This window comes from Grammomys surdaster, unplaced genomic scaffold, assembly GCF_004785775.1.
Source record: "Grammomys surdaster isolate TR1022 unplaced genomic scaffold, NIH_TR_1.0 126391, whole genome shotgun sequence".
NCBI lineage: Eukaryota > Metazoa > Chordata > Mammalia > Rodentia > Muridae > Grammomys > Grammomys surdaster.
The window spans coordinates 7150925-7163497 of NW_021621185.1; the positions used below are offsets into that span (position 1 = coordinate 7150925).

The following is a 12573-nucleotide window of genomic DNA, read 5'->3' on the forward strand; positions in this document are numbered from 1 at the left end:
TTGACTGATAAAGCTGTGATTTCCACAGAAAGTATATAGCAAAACACAGTACCATGGGAAAAAGGCTCAGTGCATAATGTTTGGCACCCAAACATGAGAAGCCAAGACAGATCTAGAGAACCTATGTAAAGCACAGGCTTGGAAGTGCATGCCTGTAACCCCAATGTTTGGGTGATAGAGACAGGAAGATCCCTGGCTAGGCAATCTAGTCAACTCAGTGGTCTCCAGGCTCAGTGAAACACCCTCTCTTAAAACAAAGAGAGAAGCATGATGTTAGCTTCTGCCCCCTAAAGACTGGCCATCTGCTGACGCAACAAAGCAGGGAGAGTGTCTTCCACCAATCATTTACTGCCCCCAAAGTGGTCTATCTCAGTGCAGTTTCCTGAAACCCACAGAGGAAACAGGGCTTCACAAGATTTTTTTCACAGTCCAGGGTTATACATTATTATACTTTCATTGAGAAGCCTCAGAAAGAGGAGAAACAGAATTCTGAGGATAGGAATCTGTAATCAGGAGTCTTTAGTAGGACAAGAACCAGAGATCTGACTCCGTCCGTCTACAGCAGGCAATACGGAAACTTTCATCATTTCCAGACTTCCTTCCCAAAATGTCATGTGGTTGCTTCTTCTCTTAGAGCCATCCATAAAAACGAACTCTTTTTAAAAAAATAAATTAAAATAAAAACCCTTATTTTGATTTATAACAGCTGAAAAACACATCTTTTTTCAAATTCTTAATGGGGTTCAGGCATTCAGCGCATAGTAATATAAGACTGGAATTTAGAAAGCCAAGTCCTCCTCCAAAGAAATTGATCAAGAATGTCTTTTCAGTAAAGTATGGGGTAGGCTTTGCAAGTTGACTATATACAGTTTGAGATCATTATTTAAAGATATATGCAGGTTTGAGAAATAAAATAACACCTTTTGTTAAAAAGCTAACTTGTAGTCTTAAAACTTTTTAAAAGTCAAATGTAAAATGAGTTGATGGTGGTGACAGTGTTTACATAAATATGGCAGCTCCTATTTAACTAGGCAATGTATGGAAAGTATTTTCAAAATGATTCTAATAAAAGAAAAATTAAGGAGCTATGGGCATAACTCACTGGAAGAGCATGTGCTTAGCATATGTAAGGTCTTAGGTTCAATCACCAGCATAAAACAAATTAAAATTACAAGAAGTCTAAGTGGCTCAAACACTTAGCAGAGGAAAATGCAACAAATCGATCCATGAAATGTTTAGCTGTGTGTTTGTCTTAATGTCTCCCTGTTGCAGTTTGCCCCAAACTGGCCCAAATCTGATGCTACTAGTTAATTACCACGCAAGGTAATTCTAAATTCTGATAACACCTCTAAGTTAGAGATTGTTATCAAAGAACTACTAATAGGTACTCTAAGATACTAGACATTTTTTGGTTGGGTTAAGTGGCTTTAATAGAAGCTGCTCCTTTCGATTGACATTAAATTGGTAAATATCTTTACTCTTGATAAAAATTTTACAGAATCTCATTATAATGTATATCTAGTCATCCACCCAACACAATACACTGGTAGCTGCCCCAGCGCATCGTGTGTCTACACCCATCACACCTTAGCTATCATATGTACTCTCAGAGACCAGAAATAGAACCCGCCACATCACCATTCTCTGCATTTCTATATAAATTGTCTCCCAAGCCAGTCTTAACATGTCTTGGTTTGCTTTGCCTTATTTTGCCTTGCTTGATTTTATCTTGTGATGCTAAGGGCTTCTCCAATCCCAGGCAAGTGCTCTGTTCCTAGGCTCCCCTCCACAGTATCATTCTTACTATCTATCTTGCCCAGTAATGTGGCCTTCAAAGTTCCACATTTCCTTTGTCTTAGACCAGCTAAGTCCCCTGTCCCCAGCCTCACAGTTCTCTTCCTTTGTAATCCTTCAGAGTGAGACAATATGTAAAAGCCTTTCTAATTCAGAGCTTGATCTTCAGGGAACAAGGCGGCTTATGCAGGGCATGGACACACTGCTTGAGTTCACATTATGCCTCCATAGATGGATGGTTCTTTGATGTTGAGCAGGTTACTAGGCCTTCCAGCTCTTTGCTCTTTTTTTCATTATGCAAATAATAAGGTACTTTTAACATCTCACAGGATTATTCTTGTGAGGATCAATGGTCTTTTCTGTCCATGTTTGATACTAACTCATGGCAATTATGAGGTACCTGGTACTGCTGCGGAGAGTTAATGTCAGCTTGATGTCAGATGACTGACAGATGAAGCTTTGAGGTGTTGCTATTGTTGCTATTGTTATATGGCCAGTTGATAAAGTATGCCTCTGACATTACATTGAGGCTTCTCTGGCCTAACACAATACTGAGAATGCAAAAGCTCTCTCCAATTGAAGGAACTTTGATAGAAGCATCATTAGAACCTGAGTTGATATGCTTAGCCTTCTTCATAGCCAACTCCTGACTGCTAGTAAACTAACAATCTCTGCTGTTTTGTCTAGACCTCATGCTTAATATGTTCTGCACATCTCAGCTTCCCTAAGAGCAGCCTAACCCCTTTTAAGAACTTGTTTTGTAACACACCAAGTTATGCTTCCAATACTAACCACTCAGAAGCTTTCCTTGGATGCACATTTTCTATAGGGTAGTAAGAGTTTAGTATAAAGTTAACATGTTCCACATCAGTGTCTACCTTTGGTGACTGCACATAGGATGGATGTGGATGCCAGGAAGTGCATGTTAACAGGAGCCTGATATAGCTGTCTCCTTAGAGGTCTGCCAGAGCCTGACATATTCAGAGGTGGATGCTCACAGCTAACCATTGAGCTGATCATGGGGTTCCCAATGGAGGAGTAAGAGAGAAGACTGAAGGAGCTGAAAGGGTTTGCGGCCCCATGGGGAGAGCAACAATACCAACCAACCAGAGCTCCCAGATTCTAAACCATCAGCCTGGGAGCACATAGGGAGGGACCCATGGCTCCAGCTGTATATGTAGGAGAGAAGGTCCTTCATCCCTTGAAGGCTGGATGCTCCGGTGTACGGGAATTCGAGGGTGTGAGGTGAGAGTGTGTGGGCAGGGGCACATCCTCATAGAAGCAGGAGGAGAGCGGATGGAATGGGGGTTCCTGGGTCAGGGGAAAATGGGGAAAGGGGATCACATCTGAAATGTAAATAAAATATCCAATTTTTAAAAAATAAAATACATTTTTTAAAAAACAGTTAACATGTTCCAAGATACTACATTGACTAATCCCATTTTTTCCAATATTGAAAACTGCATATTCTAAAACAGTCAGTATTTTACCTTCACAGAACACTTTCCTACTCAAATTGTAAAGATCCAGCAACCTCAAGGTTTTGCATTCCCTATCTCTGAAAAGTCTTTCTCAACCTTCTAACAAAGCCCTATTTCCCTTTAGTGGACACTGCCCACCATTTTTAACAAAGTTTTACTTAAGTAAATTTTTGAGAGTTACATTAAGAGAGAATCTATGGCAATAAAAACACTTGTCATCAGAAAGTTCAGTATCCTCCGAAGTCTCTGTTTCCTTGGGAGAAATGCCCACCTTGGGAGAAATGTCATCCTGCCCCAAGTAGCACATTGCCATGCACTACAGAATGGCCGATGGGCATGACAAACTGACAAGAAGGTTCAGTTACCTCCTATAAGCAAACTCAGCAGATGGACAGTCGCCTTGTTTCCATGTCATATGGTTGATAGCTTGTTTTATTGGTGCTTGGCCACCAAAATGTAATGATGATTCAAATAGAAAAGTTTTACAAGTAACATAAAGTGGAGAGACCCTCAGTGACTAAGTTTAACAAGTCATTTACTACATCTTCAGTTGTCATCTACTGTTCCCTAGTAACTTACCTCTTGCTTTGCATGTTTCTCCAATATATGAAACATTACTGAAATGAGCAGTCTCTAATTGCAGCAGAAAGTTAGAGAGGGGTCAGGGCAATATAGACAGAAGTTCTCTGAAAAGCACCATGAAAGAGTTGCCACTGAAGCCGATCCTTCAAAGATAAATTTGAATGAAACAGGAGAGTGACCACTGCCCATCATTGAACCAAAAGAGCGAAGACTCGGGCATATTCAGAGGATATGAGCCTGGCTGCAGCCATTGGAAATAAGGTTAGACAGCACGAGTCGGCTCTAGGAAGCCCTGAGAGACAGGCAGTGTACTGATTCAACTGTGTTAAACAATCTATGGAGAAAAAGAACTAGACAGAAGGGCCAGTTTAGAGCACTGCCCCCAAGTGTGCTGGCCAACATCACACGTCTACACAGAAGTTTGCATATAGCTCAGACTTTCCTGAAGCTCAATTTAGGAGATGGAGAGGGATCCTTCAGCTAGAGAATAAAGAATGGGTGGAAGATTTTGAAAGACTTGGTCAAATGGGGATTGAAGCCTATATAAAAATGATGACAATAAAAAATGCAAACAGGCATTTTTATCTTAAGAAAATTGGACAAGATTTGGTATCTTGTAGGATATAGGGAAGGAAGGAAGAGAGCAAGAATGAGCCTCAGATGCAAATATTAGTTTCAGCTTTGTGCTTATTAATGTTATGTGGTTTTATTTATAATTGAAAGTTAAACCAAAAAGACAAGCAAAGAATAAATAACAAGGCTCATAATGCCTAACTGTCCAATCTAAGAAACCTGCAGTGCTGTGGGCGTAGCAGAGAGCGTGCTCACAGGGCGCTGTGCAACAAAGCCAAGTGCGTGCCTCATAATGGCTATCACCAGAAGTGTGTTCCCTGAGTTTACAACTTCCTAAAGTAGGAGTGAGTAAGATCAAATGAAGTAGAAAAAGCAGAAAAGTGTTTTCAAGTTAACTGTAGGGGGAAATTAGTGCTATATTTCAAATCTGACTATTTACACTGATTTTGTTTATTACATACTTGTAGAAGCAGGGGTGGAATCTGTTATCCTTCATAAGACTACATCATGAATGCCTAAACTGCTTCATAAGAAACAATATTTTTAATCAAATGAAGCTTCATTGGACTCTAAAGTCAGTGTGTCCCTCATTTTCCTATAATCTATAATCAGGAAATCCATTTACCATATGTTATAATTTTTTCCCTTTTAAGTGGTCAGAGGAATGTGACATCTGCATATGGTCACGTCTAAATTGACAATTGTCCAAGTGGAGTATAATTTTAAAACATAGCATCAAGAAAGTTGAATCTGTATATTAGAAGGTTGTTGAGAGGTGGTGTTTCCCACCTCCTGGGCCACTGAAGTTAAATGTGACCATGCTCTCCGGTGAATTTATCTTAAGGTGGGACGACAGCCCCCACACACGCCAAAGCCTTCTGAGTGAGAAGGAGGCTGTGGTTTCCCAGCCAACTTAAATGCAGGCTCTTCTTAGCAATAAACCACACACATGCATTCATCATTGACTTCCAAATGGTAGGTTTCAATATCACTGGTCTAGGGTCCACAGTCTCACATTCCTGAATCTATATTATGCCAAAAGAATAACAATTTGGTGGCTGGAAACAGAAATGGTTATTATGCTGCTCCAAAATGCTAGCTGGCACAATATTCTAAAAATAGCAGAAATTCACTCATAAAAAATAGCATTTATTTGTTCATAAAAAATAACTTTATGCTCCAAAAATATAACTGTAAAAAAGTGTCATGCTTAACTGCTTAACTGCCATTTATCCTTCTTCTTTTGAAATTACCTGGCTAATTTTCCGTTTGATTGTTTATTTAAGCCAGATCTCACACAGGGTTAACATGTACATGACACCTTAAAACTATGTGACTAATCTTCTAAAATTGTGTAATTTCCAAGTAGCAGCACATATTTCAAGAGAGACATAGAATGATTTTTGATGCCGTTTTTTACTTCTGGGGTGTTTACTGAGTGGAAACCATGTATGTATGTGTCCTCTCTCCCTCCGCACTGCCCACTGCCACTCCAGATCGCTGTTTGAAAATGTGGGCAGAAAGACTGGGGCTTTTTTTGGACTGTCTCTGAGTTTACCATAGAAAATTTTTTTGAAGAGACTTTGTACAGCCTCTGGGAAGCTCTCCCCTTTCTCACACTGGCCCCATGTTTGTCCTATCTTAGGACGGCACATGTTATCAAGTGGTTTTACTTCCTTTTAGCAGAATTACTGCTCCATGCAAACCAGCATCAGCGTCTACCCAGGCAGGATTTTAGTTTCTTCTCATCCGTTCAGGCTTCACTGAACTGCTTAACTGACATTTCTTCTTCTTCTTTTGAAATTACTTGGCTAATTTTCCATTTGATTGTTTATTTAAACCAGATCTCACAGAGGGTTAACATATACGTGACACGTGTCTCTCTCTCTCTGTCTCTCTGTCTCTCTCTCTTTCTCTCTGTCTCTGTCTCTCTCTGTCTCTCCCTCTGTCGCCCTGTCCTGTTGCGCTCTCTCTCTCTCTCTCTCTCTCTCTCTCTCTCTCTCTCTCTCTCTCTCTCTCTCTCTCTCTGTGTGTGTGTGTGTGTGTGTGTGTAAACTTCTGCAGACAGACATGCATGCTGCAGATGTCTTGGTCTTTTTCTTTTCTTTCGTGTAGGCAACTATACAGTTCAAAAGCCCTAACACAGTGATGTTCCAGGGAGACTCATTAAACACAAAGTCCTCTGAGCATCCAAGCTCATCCATAATCTTTCTTAGAGAATACAATTTGTTTATATTTCTCTTAGTGAAAAAGGGTAAATGTATTGTTTCATATAAGAACTTTTACCATCAAACGCTGTCCAAATTAACTATAACAGATGATTTGGGATTTGACATATTTAGCTATAATTTAGCAACTTTTCTTGATGTTTTATTATAGAAGACTAATTTGTATTCAAATTCAGTGCAAATTTCTTAAACAATGACTTTGTAGTTGGCATATGTTTTGGGGGTGTTTCATTTGTTTTATTTTCATTTTACCTCAAGATACTTGTTATTTTTTATCCATAATCCAATTCCAAGATTGAACCTTGCACAGTTTTTATATGTTCAGCCTATTTATTTATTTATAAAACAAGGCAGGTAAATGAATTGGATATGAAGAAGAAGTGTGTTTTGGACCACATGACCCAAATATATTTTAATTTGAAGAGTGCCCAGAGGGACAGTTTGGGAAGGAAGGAGCCAACATGGTGTAGAAGGAACAAGAGAGGGCAACATATCAAAGTATGGTGTATAAATGTGTGAGCATGTCATAATGAAACCATGACTTTGTACCATTAATACTCACATAGCAAAACATTTCCATAAATATCGCCTTGAAACATTCTTGTGCTTTCCTTTCCCAATGCCTTGTTTTCTTTCTGATGCTATTGCTATAGTCTCAATAATGATCCATACACCCAGGCTTCCTAAGACCACCCTTTCCAGTGCCTATAAATGTCTGACCATTTAGGAACCAGTTCTATCACTGTTCTGAGACTCTGGGTGTTCTCCATTTCTAACATATCATCATAGAATTTGAAGTCTCCACTGACCAACTTCTCCAAAGAGCACTTCCAAAGAGAACCCTGTTTTCATTGGCTCCCCTGTAAGCAGATGCCTCCCAATTTTCTTAAGGATTTTGGGTAAAATTCTTATTCTGCCCTCACCCTACCCAGTCACCAGGGTCAGCTGCCTATCTGCTCCTTCTTCTCTCTTGTTGAAATGCACATTAGTTCCTACCTCTTCCTAAACATGCATTAGGGAATCTCTTCTCCCACAGATATTGAATAATGTATAATCCATATTATTCTACAAGCATTTTTCCCTTGGTTTTCTTGTTTGTTTGTACATGTTCCACGAGTGTGCATTGCTTAACTGTAGGGAAATTTCAGAGCCCTCCAAGGCTGCCTTTGCCTCCTTGCTGAGTAGCACATGGTCTCATTCTTCTAAAGGTAATGGATAGTTGTGTTTTATAATGATGATAATGATGACTATAGCAAGAACGCTTAACTGTTTCCTTTAATGATCCTCGGAAGACAACTGGCTAGTTTTCTAGGAGGCATTATTGAATCCAGCAGTAGGTTTCTCCTATTTGCATTCAGGAAACCAACAGATAGCTTTCCAGGTGGACTCTTATACCACTTCAAGATGATTTCAAGCCAACATCTCAGCTGTTTCTATGTGTGTGTGTGGGGGGGGTAGTGTGTTTTAAATGTAGAAAAATGGAGGTTCTCAAGTACCTACTTTGTTAGTAGGAGGCTAAATATCAAATTCTAAGAGAACCGTAAGTCTTCATAATTAGTGACTCTCCCTGTGTCTGAATGAGTCAGCACTTCCCTGGAGGCAATGTAGCTTACCCGCCTGAGGACTGTCACTTTTGAAGATTTTTATGGGCAAGAAATGTGCAAGGCTTCAGGCTGTGTGCTGAACTTGGTGAGGAGGGTAAACTTGAAGTAAGAAAGGCGGTGGAGAAAGAGCATTCACTTAGAGTGGAGGAGACTGAAGAGCAAACTGTGTGCAGCCTTCCCTCCTCCTGCCTGCCCTAGAAATCACAGCCCTGGAGCCTTGCCCCTTCTTCATCTAAGGACACACAGATACACAGACTCAAACCCAAACCAAAGAACTGAAAGAGTGAGTCACTCCAGCCGGCCTTGGCCAAACTCCTCAATTAAGTGTGGACCAGTTCTGCACTTCTCTTAGATTCTTAACTGGCTGTCTGACTTTCTTCTAGGGAGTTGGGGTGGGGAGGAATAATAGCAACAACAAATGATAATAATAATAATAAATTTTAAAAGCATATGATATGCAGATTTCTGTTCAAGTTAATGAAGATTTGCTTTCTTATTTTAAAAAAAGTTTGTAATATTCTTTTCGAAGTATAAGAAACAGTGAACTGGCAAGCTGCCTTTCACACAGAGGTTAGGTCAGTCAGCCTTCATGTGTTGGTCTGTATGACTCACAGCTAAGTTAACCCTTTTATCCTCAAAGGACTGTTCTTTAAAAATATTCATGAGCCTCGATTTCTCTCTGAGTTCTGTGGATTGCTCCCTGAGTTTTGTCATCTCTTGTGTTAACAGGGAATGGATACGGCAACCCCCGGAACTCACCAGGCCTGCTGGTCTCACCTGGTAACCTGAACAAGAATATACAAGCCAAATCTCCTCCCCCTATGAATCTAGGAATGAACAATCGTAAGCCAGATCTCCGAGTTCTTATCCCACCCGGCAGCAAGAGCACGATGCCGTCAGTGGTAATGCACAACTCTGTTCTTAATGTGTGTTGATAAGACCTTGTCTGTGTTTACTAATTGTCTAGATATGGATTTCTTAGGGCATCCCAGACAATTCACACTCCTGCCTGAGGACGTGTTTAATCATATTGATGGGATTGTAGTCACTGATTTTGCATTTTCCTTTTCTATATTAAAAAATTCTGGTAAACTCTTCTTCTAGATTGTCATTCTGGAATAAGAAAAAACATTTCTTTCTAAGGCCTTCCATTTATGTTTATACTTAGAAAAATACTTCTAACTGTGATCAAATCATAATCCATAGTAAGAGTAATTATGAGTTGTCTTGTGAAAGAATTTTTACATTATTGAGCTGTTTATGTTCTCAGGATGCTGACTAACACTGAAAAACAGTCCCTGATTCCGAAATGAAATTTCTTATATTAACTGGAAATCCTTTCTTGGATAACACTTCTTTAGTATCTAATACATCATATGTATGTCTTTGCATTGTCTCAGTTAATCTTTGCCTATTGTATTTTATGAAAATTACTAGTTCTCAGAACCCAAGAAATTTTGAGAATCATTGTTACATTTTAAACCAAAAAAAAAAAATGTAGTAGCAAGCTTTTAAGTGAAAATATAGAGATATAAAATATAAAGTTAAGCATATATAAAATCTCATGCTGTATTGTTTTCTTGCTTTGAGACTTGTGCATAAGATGAAAAGAATGGTGTGGTATGAAGCTCAAAACAAAGGTGGGAAGTTAGGTACATAGATGATAAATAGATAGATGATAGATAGGTAGAGAGATGATAGATAGATAGATAGATGATAGATAGATGATAGATAGATATAGATAGATAGATGATAGATAGATAGATAGGTGATAGATAGATAGATGATAGATAGATAGATAGATAGATGATAGATAGATAGATGATAGATAGATAGATAGATAGATAGATGATAGATAGATAGATAGATGATAGATAGATAGATGATAGATAGATAGATAGATAGATAGATAGATAGATAGATAGATAGATAGATAAGATGATAGATGATAGATAGATGACAGAGTGTCCTCCAAATCAGCAAAACTTAACAATGAGAACATGTATAACAAAGACCTAGTAGATAGATTTAAATTATTCCACAAACATTTTCTTTCTCTCTGTTTTGTTTTGTGTTTTTCCCCCTTAGAATTCTCTGCTCTGTACCATGCTTAGGAGTAAAATAGTCTTGTGAACTGATTGGTTTATTATTATATTCATTTTGCGCATCTATCTAAAATCAAATAACATGTGACATTCCCTTTAGAAGAGCCTGGGTCTAAGAAAGGAAACCTCCCACGGTGATGCAGCAAGTGTGGGGCAGGCATGGCAAAAGTGTCTCTCCGCAAATGTATTCCACATCCCTTAACACTGACACATTTCCATGGTTTTGCGAGTGACAGATCAGCGCTCTCTCTCTCTCTCTCTCTCTCTCTCTCTCTCTCTCTCTCTCTCTCTCTTTCTCTCTCTCTCTCTTGTCAGTTGTGACTCCCTTCCCCTCTAGCAAGTAGGGTTTAAAGTTTATTCTTATTATCTTTTTATCAAAATACGGTGCACAACAGTAAACAGGGAGACACTGACCTGTGCAGCAACACAGACAGACCGTCTTCAGGTTTGAGACAGGGAACACCTCACTAAGGGAAACAAAGAATGTCTTTGTTAAGGAGTTGTCTTTGGCATCCGGTTTGCAAAGCTGTTTAAACTGCTACGTCTATCAGAAGATGCTTCTTCTTCTTTAGCTGACAAGATTTTCACAGTTATAAATATTTACAGACACTAATTAATAAACTCCTTCCCTCCTTCCCCATGCTCTCAGTCTGAGGATGTGGACCTTCTGTTGGTAAGTGGAAAGGAGATGTCCCTTCCCTCGAAGGACATGTTTGGGAAGATAAAACTACCTCAGTGAGAGGAGTTAGCTATGCTCAAACAGAAAGATTTTAAAACTTACCCACTGAATGAGAGTATTGATTATGCTTAAACACTATTAATTTCTAGGATCATTGGCAGCCTGTAGAAAAGCATATCTGGCTTTTGTGGGCTTTTTTCCTCTGTCCCCATCTTTTAACTAAAGGCCATGTTTTAAATATTAAGACTGAACTTACTCTAAAATTTAAACACAAAAATGCATCTTTAGTTATTAAACAGTAAAATGCTTATTCTTTCAAGATGTAAAATACCATCATTTTAAGCATATGCATCTTTTACCTCCTGGCTATTAGGAGTTAAATACTGGCATTAGCTACTTTGCTATCCTTTTGCAAGGAAGTTTAGAAGCAGAAGAAAGTGATCATAGTGCCACCTGCTGGTCATAGTATAGCATGACCCATATCTGTCAGCTCTGCTGTACATAGAACTGATCATAAAACCCACCGTAGTTGATTTTAATTTTTTAATTTGCATTTGAATAAAAACTGAAACAATAGCAGTACAGTATACATATTTCATCAGTTCTCAACATAGTCTGTTTTTACCCATAATAAAGCTATGGTACTTGTTACTAGTTCAGTTGCCTAGGAGATACTGATGTAATGGGTTACTATGGCAACAGCTGGTCTCTTGAAGGATTGTAAATGATAGGGTTGGCAGAGTTCATAGAGACACATGTTAAATGATTAATTTCATGAGCTTTGTACCAACTTATTTCTTTATATGAAAAACTTGTAGTGAGACCTGATATTTTTAACTTTTTAATCAATAATGTCCTTTTATTTATTTTAAAAGAATCAAAGGATAAATAACTCCCAGTCGGCTCAGTCATTGGCTACCCCAGTGGTTTCCGTAGCAACTCCTACTTTACCAGGACAAGGAATGGGAGGATATCCATCAGCCATTTCAACAACATATGGTACTGGTGAGTAGCTTTGCTATGTGCAAATATTACAGTAAACACTTTAAAAAGCATATTTTAAAAATTATCTTCTTTGCCCTGTTGGGAACTCATGTGGTGCCTGTGTCCAGAATGCAAGGTACCAGCACCTCTGTCTTACTCAGTTATCTACAGTGCTCCTCTTTAAGTGCTAGGAAGTTTTATTTACCCAAATTGAATTCAATATTTCAAGGAAATTGAGCTCCTATCTCTTTAATGTAATAGAAAGCTCACTTTCTTGAGGATTTTTCATTTAAAAACTATTTCTAGACCATAAAATATACAGATACTTTACACTTTTAAACAAAGTTAGTATAATACACTAACATTGCAGGATCTATTACTTTGAATCTGTTGTGACGTACTTACTCAGATGGATAATATTTTTTCTTTTTAAATTCAAATTATCCCTAGTGTTTTATTTCCTTCTTTTCCCAAATCGAAAACTTTGATTCAAGTATGTTTTATAGGTTGAAACTGTGTGATTTTGCTTACCGTCTGACAGTC

General features: G+C 38.6%; 1 protein-coding gene across 9 annotated transcripts in view; it reads left to right on the top strand.

The window, feature by feature from the left end:
• The window catches only part of Mef2c (myocyte enhancer factor 2C), a 143147-nt gene that overhangs the window by 119849 nt on the left and 10725 nt on the right, over positions 1 to 12573 (top strand). For all 9 annotated transcript variants that reach the window (XM_028760069.1, XM_028760075.1, XM_028760074.1 and 6 more), the window contains 2 exons: positions 8992 to 9164; positions 11922 to 12051. In XM_028760069.1, the coding sequence (XP_028615902.1) occupies positions 8992 to 9164; positions 11922 to 12051 (303 nt within the window). The remainder of the gene's footprint in view (positions 1 to 8991; positions 9165 to 11921; positions 12052 to 12573) is intronic.